This window comes from Morone saxatilis, unplaced genomic scaffold, assembly GCF_004916995.1.
Source record: "Morone saxatilis isolate NCDOM2014 unplaced genomic scaffold, NCSU_SB_2.0 Contig5, whole genome shotgun sequence".
In the NCBI taxonomy this organism is placed as follows: Eukaryota; Metazoa; Chordata; class Actinopteri; family Moronidae; genus Morone; species Morone saxatilis.
Genome location: NW_023340095.1, coordinates 12,984,732 through 12,997,145, shown reverse-complemented (window position 1 = coordinate 12,997,145; position 12,414 = coordinate 12,984,732). Strand labels below are relative to the sequence as shown.

The window sequence follows — 12,414 nt, the reverse complement described above, 5'->3', positions numbered from 1 at the left end:
AGAGAGAGAGAGAGAGAGATTCGTTGCTTCCCAGCTGACACTCGCTGTGCTGTCTGATGCGTGTTTATATGTTTTTTACAAAAAGCTCTCTTTTGCGATGCTGTGTACTCAGCCATGCATAGGCTACAGAGCTTGCTCAAACTCAGAACACAGCTTGGCTGTAAACAGGGGGGTAAGTGCTACTTTCAGATGGATTCAAGTGTTTAATGTCTCAATGTGTTTTTTTTTTTTTTTTTTCTACATGCTTTTCTTAAATCGTTACATCCCGGAACATGCTTTACACATTGTTGTCTACTTTTGTGCTTTCATCAACTCTTAATTTTCTGAATATTTTGTTACAGCAATAGTAAACAGAGGTTACCTAACTGCTGTATGTGGGTCAAACTGATTAATTTGTCTGATACTTTGCCTCACTTTTAATACTGTTCATTGCATTACGTCAAGCAAAAAACCAACACTCTGCTTGTACTCCTTAATGGTAAAAAGTATCCCCTTCTGCTAAAGGGTTGACATAGTTGTTAATTCAATGCTTCTGTTGCAGGTAATCAAAGTTTATAATGAAGATAACACTAGCAGAGCAGTAGAGGTTCCCAGTGACATCACTGCGCGGGACATCTGCCAGCTGTTTGTCTTGAAGAACCACTGCATTGATGACCACAGCTGGACTCTTTTTGAACATCTCTCCCATCTGGGAATAGGTAAGATTTTGTCAGTGTTAATAATTGTTGCATGTTCCTTTTTAAAGGTAATATTTCAATTTATAAATCAAATTGCGATATTAACATGTCATTTGTGGCTATCTAGCCTGGTTCCACACCTTTGAATCATTGCGCACATTTCAGATTTCTGCAAGTTTTCATTCAATATAATGATGACTTAAACGTTGATCTAAGTACTAAATGGCATTCTGGCTCCAGGAAAAAAATTCATGTGACATTTGTGAGAGTGTAAGATAAAGCGCAGAGGCAGTTCAGGTGAAGTGCTGTTGGTGAAAATATACCTGATGCAAATGTAATTTTGACATGTTCAAAGTATACACTGGTATCAATCATGTGATGGTAATGTTGTTAGTACTATGGGCGAGGTGTGCTAGGTTTGAGGAGAGGAGTGGCGGTAGGTAGTGGGGGAGTGAAATGTGTACAGTGTGTACTCTCATTGTCCAGTCACACATGAGAAATCAGTCAAATACGAGGGGAGCTGGTGTTTGTGCTGATTGTGGCATCAATTATAGATCTTCCTTGCGTAGAATATTATTTCTCATGCTACTCTGGCATTGCATTAGTAGAGAGGTAGTGAAGACATCACTGTCTACAATAGGGTGTATAGATTTTTATCCAACTGTATCTTTTTCAAGCCTTCTTTTATTGTCTGCATGGCGTTTGTTGTGGAATGCAAGAGGTTTCTTTGAGGTCTGCATTTCAAAGCAACATCACCTGCTGCTGCTTATTTAATCCATTTTAATTTAAAGCACCACCAGCTGTTAATCTGGCAAGTATTCTTTGAAATCCGTGCACCAATTTTAAATATGGAGGTTGCAATTTATTCCAGAAATAACTTGCTTTAACTGTTAAAGAACCTTTGAATTGATGAACATCAAATCATTTTCTGTAAGCTGTAGTCATTTATGTAACATATACTGTGACAAGTATTAGTACATTACCTGCATTTGCAGAATGGTGTATGAATGACATAAAATATAGTTCTTATTAAGCCAACAGTAAAAAACAAAGATATTTGTCAATGATATATTAACACTGATCTGCGAGAAGAAAGTGTGACTGCATAAAAGATTTCTCAGCTGCATTTTCACACACATTACATAATTCATCCATCTGTTCTGTTCCACTCATCAATGTTTTGTTGTTATTTGACTTTTTCAGATAATAAAATAGATTTAATGCTAGGCTGACAAAATGCACTGTCTTAAAGCTTCAGGCTCTTACTCAGCAAGAGTTTAGCATTTGGAGATGCATGGTTTTGGCAATATTTAGGATGTTTTTTGGCTCAATGCTCAGGGTTCATATTCAAAGAGAACATGTAATAATGCCCAATTAAATCATTTACAAAGCAAACATATGCAATTTTACTGAATTATTTCTTCAACCATGTAAATCACGACAACGTTTCTTGTCTGTTTACTTCTTTGCTCTGATGTTGTTCATAGATCATTGTTGAACACTGCTTCACATGGCTGTCTGAACGAAAAAAGGTTTTCCATTAATTCAACAATCATTTTACGCTCTAGGAAATGATTAATGTTTATGTTGTGCTGCTCTCATCCAGAGGTTACACATTCATATAAGCTTAATAATCAAACTCAAAGTAAAGGAATACAACTCTTGTCAGGAAATCTTTTGCAGACATCACTGCATTGTGGTTTTAAGAACATTTAAATATGTCTTTAACTTTGTTATAGTGTTATAGTATAGTGAAAACCTGGTTAACCTCTAATTAATTTTTTTCCTCTCGGTCTCACCAGAGAGAACCATTGAAGACCATGAGTCTGTTATGGAGGTGCTATCAGGCTGGGGAATGGACACAGACAGTCGGCTGTATTTTAGGAAGAATTATGCTAAATATGAATTCTTCAGGAAACCCCTGGTGAGTTCATGATAAACTTGTACTCTATATATGGTGATAGGGTTAATAGACATAATTTTGTGTTTAGTAGGCTATATCCTCTCTTTGAACCAGCCCACCTGTATTCCCACCAGTGTGTGGATTTATGAGTTTAAAGAGTGTTGTAATAACTGATGTTGCCTTTATATTGGTAGGACTTTTTCCCAGATCACATGGTCTCCATATCCAGTGAAACCAATGGGATGGTGGATCACTCACAGCTTATACAGGTATCAAATTCTATCTGTTTACAGTACAGTGTTTGCCCTTGGGTGCCAATTGTGAGGCTCTCAACCTCTATCTAAATGTGTTGTTACCTTAAGAATCTACTGCACACACCCATCTATGGACAAATATTTCTCTACCCAACACAGACCTTTCTCAACTCCAGCACCTGTCCAGAAATACATGGACACCTCCATGCCAAAGAGCAAAGCAGGAAGTCTTGGAAGAAGTTTTATTTTGTGCTGCGGAGGTCGGGGCTGTATTTCTCCAACAAGGGAACTTCCAAGGTCAGTAAAAAGTCTCATTTACAGAATTTTTTATGCATTTTAGGAGAATCAAAGCAATGTGAAAAGCAGATTACTACCTACATGGGTTATTTGTTGCACACAACTAAAATAATTCTGTTGCATGCAATGTTGTTTTGTTATGTAACTGCATAACATTGTTTTTTTATTTCCTTTCTTGAATTAAATGGAGTTTATCCTATTCAGGATAAAAATGCATGCACCAATTTTAAAATGATTGCCTTGATCTATGAAGACACATTATAGTCCCCTGTTTGTGCACTATGGGGTCACCAGTTCATCCTCTGTATATATCTCACCCATGTTGTGAGAGGGCAGTGGAACAGGTTAAGCTTGATTTTCCTCAGGTCAGCTGGCATAGCAGCCAGGCAGAAACTGTACTCTCAATGCTGCTGACAAGTGAAGCTTATACCTAGGCACCAGCCACGCCAACACAACCACAACTCAACTGCTTTCGTTTCCTACAACAGTAGACCTTTTGTTGTCGAGTGCAGGACGGTTTTGGTGTGGCGCCCACTTTTACTGTTGCACGTTTACCATTCATATGTCGTCTCCAGAACTCAATCAGCACAGACACTAACGGCTGTCGCATTACTTCATATAAGGAAGTGGGCACGGTGTGTGATGTGAAAGCAGAACAATGCTAGTCTTTGTGCATTTTTTTTTTCTTGTAAAATTATCTTTGGCACAATGTGGCTGTTCATACCGTCTCAATACAGCCACAATCAATATGTTTAATTGTATTCTTATCTCTTACGTTTATAGTTTAGCCACACCCAGAATGTCAGATAACGCTGCTACTTATTGATAAATATGCATTGTTTAAATTTAAGTGTGCTCCACCTTTGTCCTTTCCTTTATTCATTTCTTGAAGTAAACTGCTTTCTTGGGCACATCATAAAATAAAAGGCAAAACTCATACTGACAAACTCACAAGACCTCACATGTGTCTCCATTTTTCACATACAAAAGCTTTTCAGATGTTTTTCAAAACTTTGATTCGATTTGATCTATGTTTTACAGGAACCAAGGCATCTCCAGTTCATTGCGGACTTCAGTGACAGTGATGTCTACACAGTGTTGTCAGCCAAAAAACTTCATGGAGCACCTACGGATTATGGTCTCTGTGTCAAGGTATAACCACTTTCTAGAAATACCAAAACCGTACAAAAGGAGCACAAGAGAGAGTAGTGTATTGATTCCCACCATGTTGAACTCCTTTTGTCTCCATGTTACTTCTTTCTCCAGTCCACAAAGGGTAGTTCAGCCCGAGACTTGAGGCTGCTTTGTGCGGATGATGAGCAGACCAGGACCTGCTGGATCACAGCCATGCGCTTGTTAAAGGTTGGCTTGCCGATCACTAACTCTGGGTGATGTCTAAGAGAAAGAATGCTGAGTCAGTGCTAGAATCATATTTAGCTTTGGGAGGAGGTCAAGAGAAACGATTGAGTGATGCTGGATTAGCACTCCTACTCTTTATAGCAACAACATATGTTCATTGTCTGGATATCTGCTGGATACAGTTGAGAGCATTAGTCACTCTCCTGCTAGTCTATAAATAGTATACAGTACAGCACAACAGACTGTTTTATTTGTATCTGCCCCTTTTCATCACTACACTACAGGTCTTCTGAAAGTATTTAAAAGTGAACATGTAGTAAATATTTGGGATTAGAATTTAAAAGGTTTTTTGTTTTTCAGTATGGGATGCAGCTGTACCAAAACTTCATTCAGCCACATCAGAAGCAAAAGGCTTCACCAATGGTAAGCTGCTGTAGAGCTGAATCTTATTTTTATGACATGTAACTCACTTTAAAGGGCTTTAAATGGTTTCCACATTAAAATGTACTTTTTAAGCCTATATTAACAGTACATTAAAATACTATATGGACAAGGTAACCTTTGTAACTAACCCACAGCAAGTTAACATCAATTCTGCACTTTGTCTTTGTGGGGCCTCTTTATTTTTTTTTAGCTCATTGTTTTGGTTTTTCAGCCCACAAACTCTCTGTGCTCGTCAACCTTGTTTCCAGCCACAGTAGGCAGCTTTTTTTTCTGCCAAGAAGCTCTGATAAACCCACTTTATAGTATCTGCCAAACAACATACTGATGATGTTAGCAATTAGCTGGGGAACATGGTAGAACATTTAGCATCTAAAAGACTGATAATGTACTTAGGAGTTGGTGGAGACAAGACCAAAGGGAAGTAAATATTGGATTTCCATTCATCATGTGACCAGAAATCTCCAAAAGTCCAAATGAATGCTTATGTTGCTCTGTGCATGTCGGATGTATAGGTAAATGTTTGCAATCAAGTTTGCTATTGCAGTTTAATAAATTATCATGTCAATGTTGTGTTTCTTGCACTGCCCCCGGTGACCAAAACAACATTTCCATGTGTTAAAAATATGTTGGAGCTAACACATAGCAGTGTGGTAATCTAATTGCATAGGACAAATGAGGCACCTTCAGTGTGTTAATGTAGGTTTGGTGTCCCAGAATAGCCTCAGACTCTACTGGGAGTATATTCGTGTCAGTGAACACAATCTATTTATGGCTTTTGGACATGTTCATGAACCCTCTGCTTTCTAAAAATACACAGTGATCAGCTGCTCTCAGATTTAACAACTCATCACCTCTTCTCTGCTGTCGGAGGGTCATATGTGACCGACAGCCTCGCCAAGAGGATTAGCTAGAAAGATAGAGGAGTACATGAATCTGCCAAATGCAGGGTCGGTCTGCTGAATCTTCTATGGTTTACTCGGCTAATTTAGTTACAAATACAACCTCGATAAAACTGCTTCATAGGATCTCTGAAAAGTGAATAACAGCTGTATTTGGATACAATATTAGGTAAAATATTTCTAAGAAGTTATGGGTATCTTTTAAGTCATTAGAATTTGGGCAGGATGGCTAAGACAGACGGTATTGCCTCTGTCCTCAAAGTAAACACTGCTTACTTTGTTTTCACCACTCGTTTAAATTGTAAGCTTAGGTGGTATAGGAACAAATGTGGTAATTTAAAAGCTTCTTGGTAATCCTGATAAGAAGAATTTTCTTGAGTGTGTGCAGTGAGCCACTCACTATATGGCAGCTTAGAGGACTAAAATGTGCCCATGTGTCATTCTTTTTCAAAGCCACTCTAATCCCTTTTCAATGGAGTTTTCTGTCTGGAATCATCTAGAAATGATAAAGATGGAGTCACATTACTCAGACACTAGATGGCAATACAATACCATAAGACATCAAATGTCAGTCTACCTCCTTTTTACACCATACAAAGGAAATCAAACCAAGAAAGGAAAACCTTTTGGGTATTTTGTACCATACATATTTTACTAAAGTAGTTTTTAGAAAATAAATAAGTAAAACATAGACTCATACAGCCAGTACAAAAACAACCATTAAATGTATGCGTGCAATTTCAGAGAAGCATCTCAGAGAATTCGCTGGTGGCCATGGACTTCTCTGGCCAAAAGAGCCGAGTGATTGAAAACCCGTCTGAGGCGCTGTCTGTGGCTGTAGAGGAAGGCCTGTCGTGGAGAGTAAGTAACATTCATAAAACTTTCTCTACCTGAGAAACAGCAGTAAGAGACATTTCCCAACACTATTAACAAAAAAAAAACAGGTTAGTAAGCGATAATGCTTTATTTGTTATCCTGTTCTTTTACCTAATGAAACGTACTCTTAAAAGTTCGGTGGAGAAAATCTCTAAAATAAATGGTGCTTAAAAAAAGGGTGTGAAAGAAGAAACACATTTTTACAATGTAACATGCTCTTACAATTTACAACCTTATTATATCTCTTAATGTCCAGAATTATTAAGAGTTAACATAATATTTTTGAATGAGTATTATACAAAGTGGCATAGCACCACAAAATACAGCTAATAACTGTTGTAAATGACTCATAAATGATTACCTTTTTAGAATACAAAGAGAATGAAGTAGGTATTAACATTACTTCAACTGTCATTGTGGCTGTTCTCTCGCAGAGGAAAAGCTGCCATCGTTTGAGTGGCCACGGCAGCCCTTCCACATCACAGAGCTCAGTGTCAAACATAGGTTTGTGGAACACTTTTTCTTATTTTGATATTTTTATTTGTAAAATAAATAATTCATAATGTCTCTCTTTGTGCTTCAGCCCTCCACTTGACTCAGTCTTGGTTCCACGGCAAACTGTCTCGGGATGAAGCTCAGCGTCTCATCACTCAGCAGGGTCTTATCGATGGGTAAGCAGTTCCTCTTCCTCTTTCCTCTTTTATTGTTTACATTGTGTCATCAAAGAAATTAGGTGTAATGGTGGTAGGTGGACCACATGATCCTCAACAGTGAGGCTCTTTCTCTATAGGACATGCATGGTAGTGTGGTTAATAAAAGGTAATATGCCTGTTAAATACATTTAATATGCAATTTGAAATCTTTGCACAAGAGAAATCACGTGTGTTTAACAAATACTTTTTTCAATAATTGTGGAGTGTGACATAAGTCTTTACATACATGCATCAGTCAACATGCTGGAAGACGATCTCCAAAATGCAAAAAACAAGGGAGCTAAATAAATATTCTCAATCAATTGAACTTTATACCTTTTTAGCACCTTTCAAACAAATGCAATGCAATTCAAAGTGTTTTTTAACCATCAACTGACAAGCGGATTGTTAAAAGGGGATTTAGAGACCAATAAATATCAAAACAACAACAAAAAGAAGTTGTTAATTAAACTAGTGGTCCATAACAGACATTTTGATGATGTGTTAGATTAATTGTTATCTATATTTTAGGAAATCTAATAATATGGTAAAAGTGAGGACTCGTTTTTGTTTTCAGAGTATTTCTTCTGAGGGATAGCCAAAGCAACCCTAAGACATTTGTGCTGTCACTGTGCCACATGCAGAAAATCAAACACTTTCAGATCTTACCTGTGAGTACGATCCACTTTTGCTTGGATGTACAGTTTTTCATTCACATTCCAAAAACTAACTCCAGATTTGAGCGTCACGTTCAGTAAGTCACCTATCTCTTGTGTGATTTATTTTCTCTGTTTGTATTCGTACTCCACTGCAGATGGATGATGACGGGGAGGTATTCTACAGTCTCGATGATGGTCACACACGGTTCACTGACTTGATCCAGTTGGTGGAGTTTTACCAGCTAAACCGTGGCGTGTTGCCCTGCAAGCTCAAACACCACTGTGCCCAGATCACCCTGTGAACAAGAGACCCAGGAGAACCCCGAGGGCCCACATGCACCTTAACTCCGGGGCCTTTCTGGACAAACACTCCATGTGTTATTGTGCCTTGAAGAAGAAAGATATACAGACTAACTGAACAGCCATGCTAACTGAAACCACTGTTATGATCCACTATCGTCCTTACTTTTTCCTTTTTGAGAAATCTGAATTTGACAATAGACTGTATAATAACTGACTACATGTGCTGAAGATGATGTGCAGTTTTGTCTGGTGAACATTATTCTTTGGCCCTGTAATGTGCCCATATGTGGCGGTAAATCCGTTGTGCAAAGTCCAAATCTGACTACCGGTACTTGTACTGTATATTGTAGAGCTGAATGTGTACTGCAAACAGCTTGTGATTCTAACATCGTGACACCAATGAAAGTTCTTTTCTTTTTTCTTGGTAAATGAAATACGGTAGCTGGAATTTGAGTTTTTACTGAAACTGCAGTATGTATACAGTAACTATATATTACCAGGTCTGTTAAAGCTAATGATGGTTGAATCCCAACAAGGGCATCAATTTCTTATTTGAAACCATGTCATGCTGTAGTACACAACTCCTCTGTCCTGTTAAATTTGAGTAAAACTAAGCTATCTTACTTTTCATTGTCATTGTATCTCTAAGTATTCAGGTGTTTTTTTTTTTGTTTTTTTTTTTAAAGAAAATGATCATTGTTTTCTATTTGAGAGATAAAATGACCTCTCAGGAAGTGTCACTGTGCATGCCCCGTAAGCTGGACTGAGACTGCTGTAGAGAGAAAGAGAGAGGTGTAAGGTAGAGGTGGAGAGAAATGGCACACAACCTCACTAGCCTGCACTGTGCATTCATTTTAAATGTATGTAATTCAATGAAATGTTTGTATTACATGAAATTTGTTGTGCGCTCACTCTAGAGCAAGAGCAGCAAAATATATTTCACAATTTTTTAGATGTAAGCCATTGAAATGGAAATCAGAAATACTGTGTGACTGATTTTAATCATATCTGAATTCAATGTATATGGAAATTTAGGTTTTATATTTTTCAAAGATTCAGGTATACAGTTTGCAAAACCTGGGTTGCTTGTGGTTTGCTGTTATTGCCACTGCTCTGGAAATACAGTGTCTGTTTTCAAAAAGCAAATAATGGATCAGCTTTCAAAACCAAGGTATTTTAAATCGGTGACATGATCAATATGACCATCTTCTAACTTCTGTTAGTAGTTTCATTATTTTTTTTTTTCAGCTGGACAACAGTGCATTGAACAATGAATGTCATGGACTATAAATATAATATAATGCATATATATATATGAATTATTGTCACATTTAACAATAAGCTTCAAGGTGCACACACTGTTAGACCTACATTTTTAGTAGGTTTTTGCAATGTGTAAAAACCGCTGGCAATGTATTATTCATGTTTGCTGTAGTTTGGTACGCAGCACAGTAAACTCTTAACTGAGACGCCCAGATGAGATCTGGGACAGTGTGAAGCAATCGATCACTAGGCTGATAAACTCAGCCTTTATTTAAAATATAATGCAGTATACATTATAGTCTTTGTATGGTAAATAGGGCATACATGGTTATGATACAAATGCAATTAAAGACACTAAATCTTACTATAAATTGAAATGTCCACCTGAGCCATCTCATCAGTACACAGTGGGGTGCTTCTCTGCTCAGAAAGATTTTTATTGTGAATACATAAGTCAGAATTTTCTAATGAGATCCAGCACATAGTTAAATTTAGTCACACTATATAGCCTGTGAACGGAACACATTAGCTTAACATTGTCAAGTATGATTTAGTGAATTCTGTGTGCAGTGTATGTATACATATACATAGTCTATGATTTCTCCACAGTGCGTCACATAAATATTTTTTATAACCACTAGATGGTACTAGAAGCATTTTGCTTTTGCTTGACCAGGTTTATGTTTGAAATCATGTGTCCAGTGCGATTTAAATTACATAATACACATAAAAAGTGTCAAAGATGGAAGAACTTTAAAGAAGTTAACTTACTTTAAAAGTTGTGCAACCAAGACTTCCCTGGTATTGAACATCTGACATTTTATGTTCAAAGAATTACCTAAGAAACACGTATATATACATGAGTGAGTGTATTTACACTAACAACAGCAACAGTCCCTGTGTGCCTGCTCTTGCACTGATGTTAGTCATTTAATATTTCAGGTGCAAGTAATGAATTTAAGGTAATCGCATTTTAATGTACAACTGACTTTCAAGGATCCATGGAATATGAAAAAAATTGTAATGGACATCATTTTGGTTCCCTACATAACAGTGAACGGCAAGGTGTCTTGTCTTGAAGCATTTGTGTTAAACATTCTTCTCTGTTGTGATACAAACACATTGCCCCTATACCTCCCCTGCTCTACTTCAATAGCACATTTTGAAACAGTGTTCACATCCAGGGGAGATGTGCGCACACAGAGAAGTCTTAAATGCACCCCTGCTTCCGAGGTCTTGTGCTAAATGTTGTTTTGGATGTATTCCTGCCATTGATCGGAGTCTGGCTGCAGGGGGAGAGATGGCAGCTGGGAGAGACTGCGCTTCCTTTAATGAATTCATCCAGCTCTATCCTGCCCAAACGGCCTGTGGATACAGCATTTCTCCCAGTAAATAAAGCCTCTCTCCGCTCTGTCTCGGGCCCTCATGGACAACCACCACTGTTTGTAGCACTTCTCACCACTACATTGGATTTACTCCTGCCTGCACTCTCACTCTTATGACTTCAGGTTTTGCACTTGAGAGTTTGAACTTCACTCTGTTCTTAAATGCCCCTCATGTTGTATTCCCCTTGTCTGTATTCAGTTTACTGGCTTTGGCCAATTACTGATTATCTCCAATGAAGTGAAGACCTTGCTGTTTTCTCTGCTCTTGATCCACAAAAGGGCATTATCTGGGCTTGGGTATGAATCTAGGCAGTCTATGAGGAAATGAGGCCAGGTTTGTTTAGGGGATGCACTATAGTGAAGGTTAGAGGCTTTAACTGTTCCTTTGCAAAGGGCTTTCCCATCTGGACTATCTAAAGCCAGAAGCAAATCCAACAGCTCTTTACAGTAGCTGCAGTGGCCACAGTGGACTGGAGCAAAGATAATCATAGGTCGATAAGAACAAAATATTAAATAAGTGAAAGATTTTCATGTTTTCCGTTTTTCACACATTATACAGATCAAGGGTGAAATTAAATAAGACATCAAACAGTGTTGGACTAATTATTTTACCTTGTCAAATCATACACAATACATACATAAACTGTAGACTGTGTGTGTGTGTGTGTGTGTGTGTGTGTGGTACATTGCACAGTTTCAGTGGTGCTTTTACTGTATTGTCATTTTGCAGTAATAAACATTCAGTTTTCACAGACAGTGGCCAATAACAATCATCTTGTCTTAATAGATTATAGATCAGAAGCCACAGGCAGGGGAGGTCACGCAGGTAGGATGCTCATACATTTGTATTTTTGTTCTGTTTGTAACGTGAAGGTATTATGGGTATTGGCTGCGATCCAAAACTCCCCAAATATGTTAAATGCCATACAGTGTATCCTCTATTTGCTGTTTAACTTGACAAATCTAGGCTTTTATGATAAATAAATTTAAAAAATCTAACAATTGCACATTGTTTAATATTCAAGTGCTTTTTTTATTTTTGACACTGCAGCAGCAAGGTTTGTAAGGGTTGGCATTCATATGCAGTTAAAAATACTTCTCTGCTCTATGACGAGTGTTTGTTTTATGCAGATAATACTTTGGCGTTTTAAAAACAGCAGTCATAAAGATTCATTTATTGTAAACCAAATTTAAAGCTTCATATGTTTTTACACACAGCATCGAGACCGTGGCTGTGCAGTTGGTGTAAAGGGGAATTTTCTTGGTGTATTGAGCATCTTTGGTAATGTATTATGTCTCAGATAATTGCCCAGACAGTGCTTGCTCTATAAATCGCCTTTCTAACCTCTGATATATTTTTCTGGGGGTCTTGGAACTGGCAAATGGTAAGTGCCAAGCTTTGT

General features: G+C 37.7%; 1 protein-coding gene across 5 annotated transcripts in view; it reads left to right on the top strand.

Moving 5' to 3' along the window:
• Positions 1-11,998, top strand: part of grb14 (growth factor receptor-bound protein 14) — a 30,385-nt gene extending 18,387 nt beyond the window's left edge. For 4 of the 5 annotated variants that reach the window (XM_035676288.1, XM_035676289.1, XM_035676292.1 and 1 more), the window contains 12 exons: positions 542-698; positions 2,480-2,601; positions 2,775-2,849; positions 2,994-3,131; positions 4,173-4,283; positions 4,398-4,493; positions 4,851-4,913; positions 6,578-6,694; positions 7,144-7,213; positions 7,293-7,380; positions 7,979-8,072; positions 8,216-11,998. In XM_035676288.1, the coding sequence (XP_035532181.1) occupies positions 542-698; positions 2,480-2,601; positions 2,775-2,849; positions 2,994-3,131; positions 4,173-4,283; positions 4,398-4,493; positions 4,851-4,913; positions 6,578-6,694; positions 7,144-7,213; positions 7,293-7,380; positions 7,979-8,072; positions 8,216-8,362 (1,278 nt within the window). In that variant the 3' untranslated portion in view covers positions 8,363-11,998. Of the gene's footprint in view, positions 1-6; positions 173-541; positions 699-2,479; positions 2,602-2,774; positions 2,850-2,993; positions 3,132-4,172; positions 4,284-4,397; positions 4,494-4,850; positions 4,914-6,577; positions 6,695-7,143; positions 7,214-7,292; positions 7,381-7,978; positions 8,073-8,215 lie in introns of those variants that run through there. The other variant, XM_035676290.1, reaches the window with a different exon arrangement.
• The last annotated feature ends 416 nt before the right edge of the window (positions 11,999-12,414 follow it).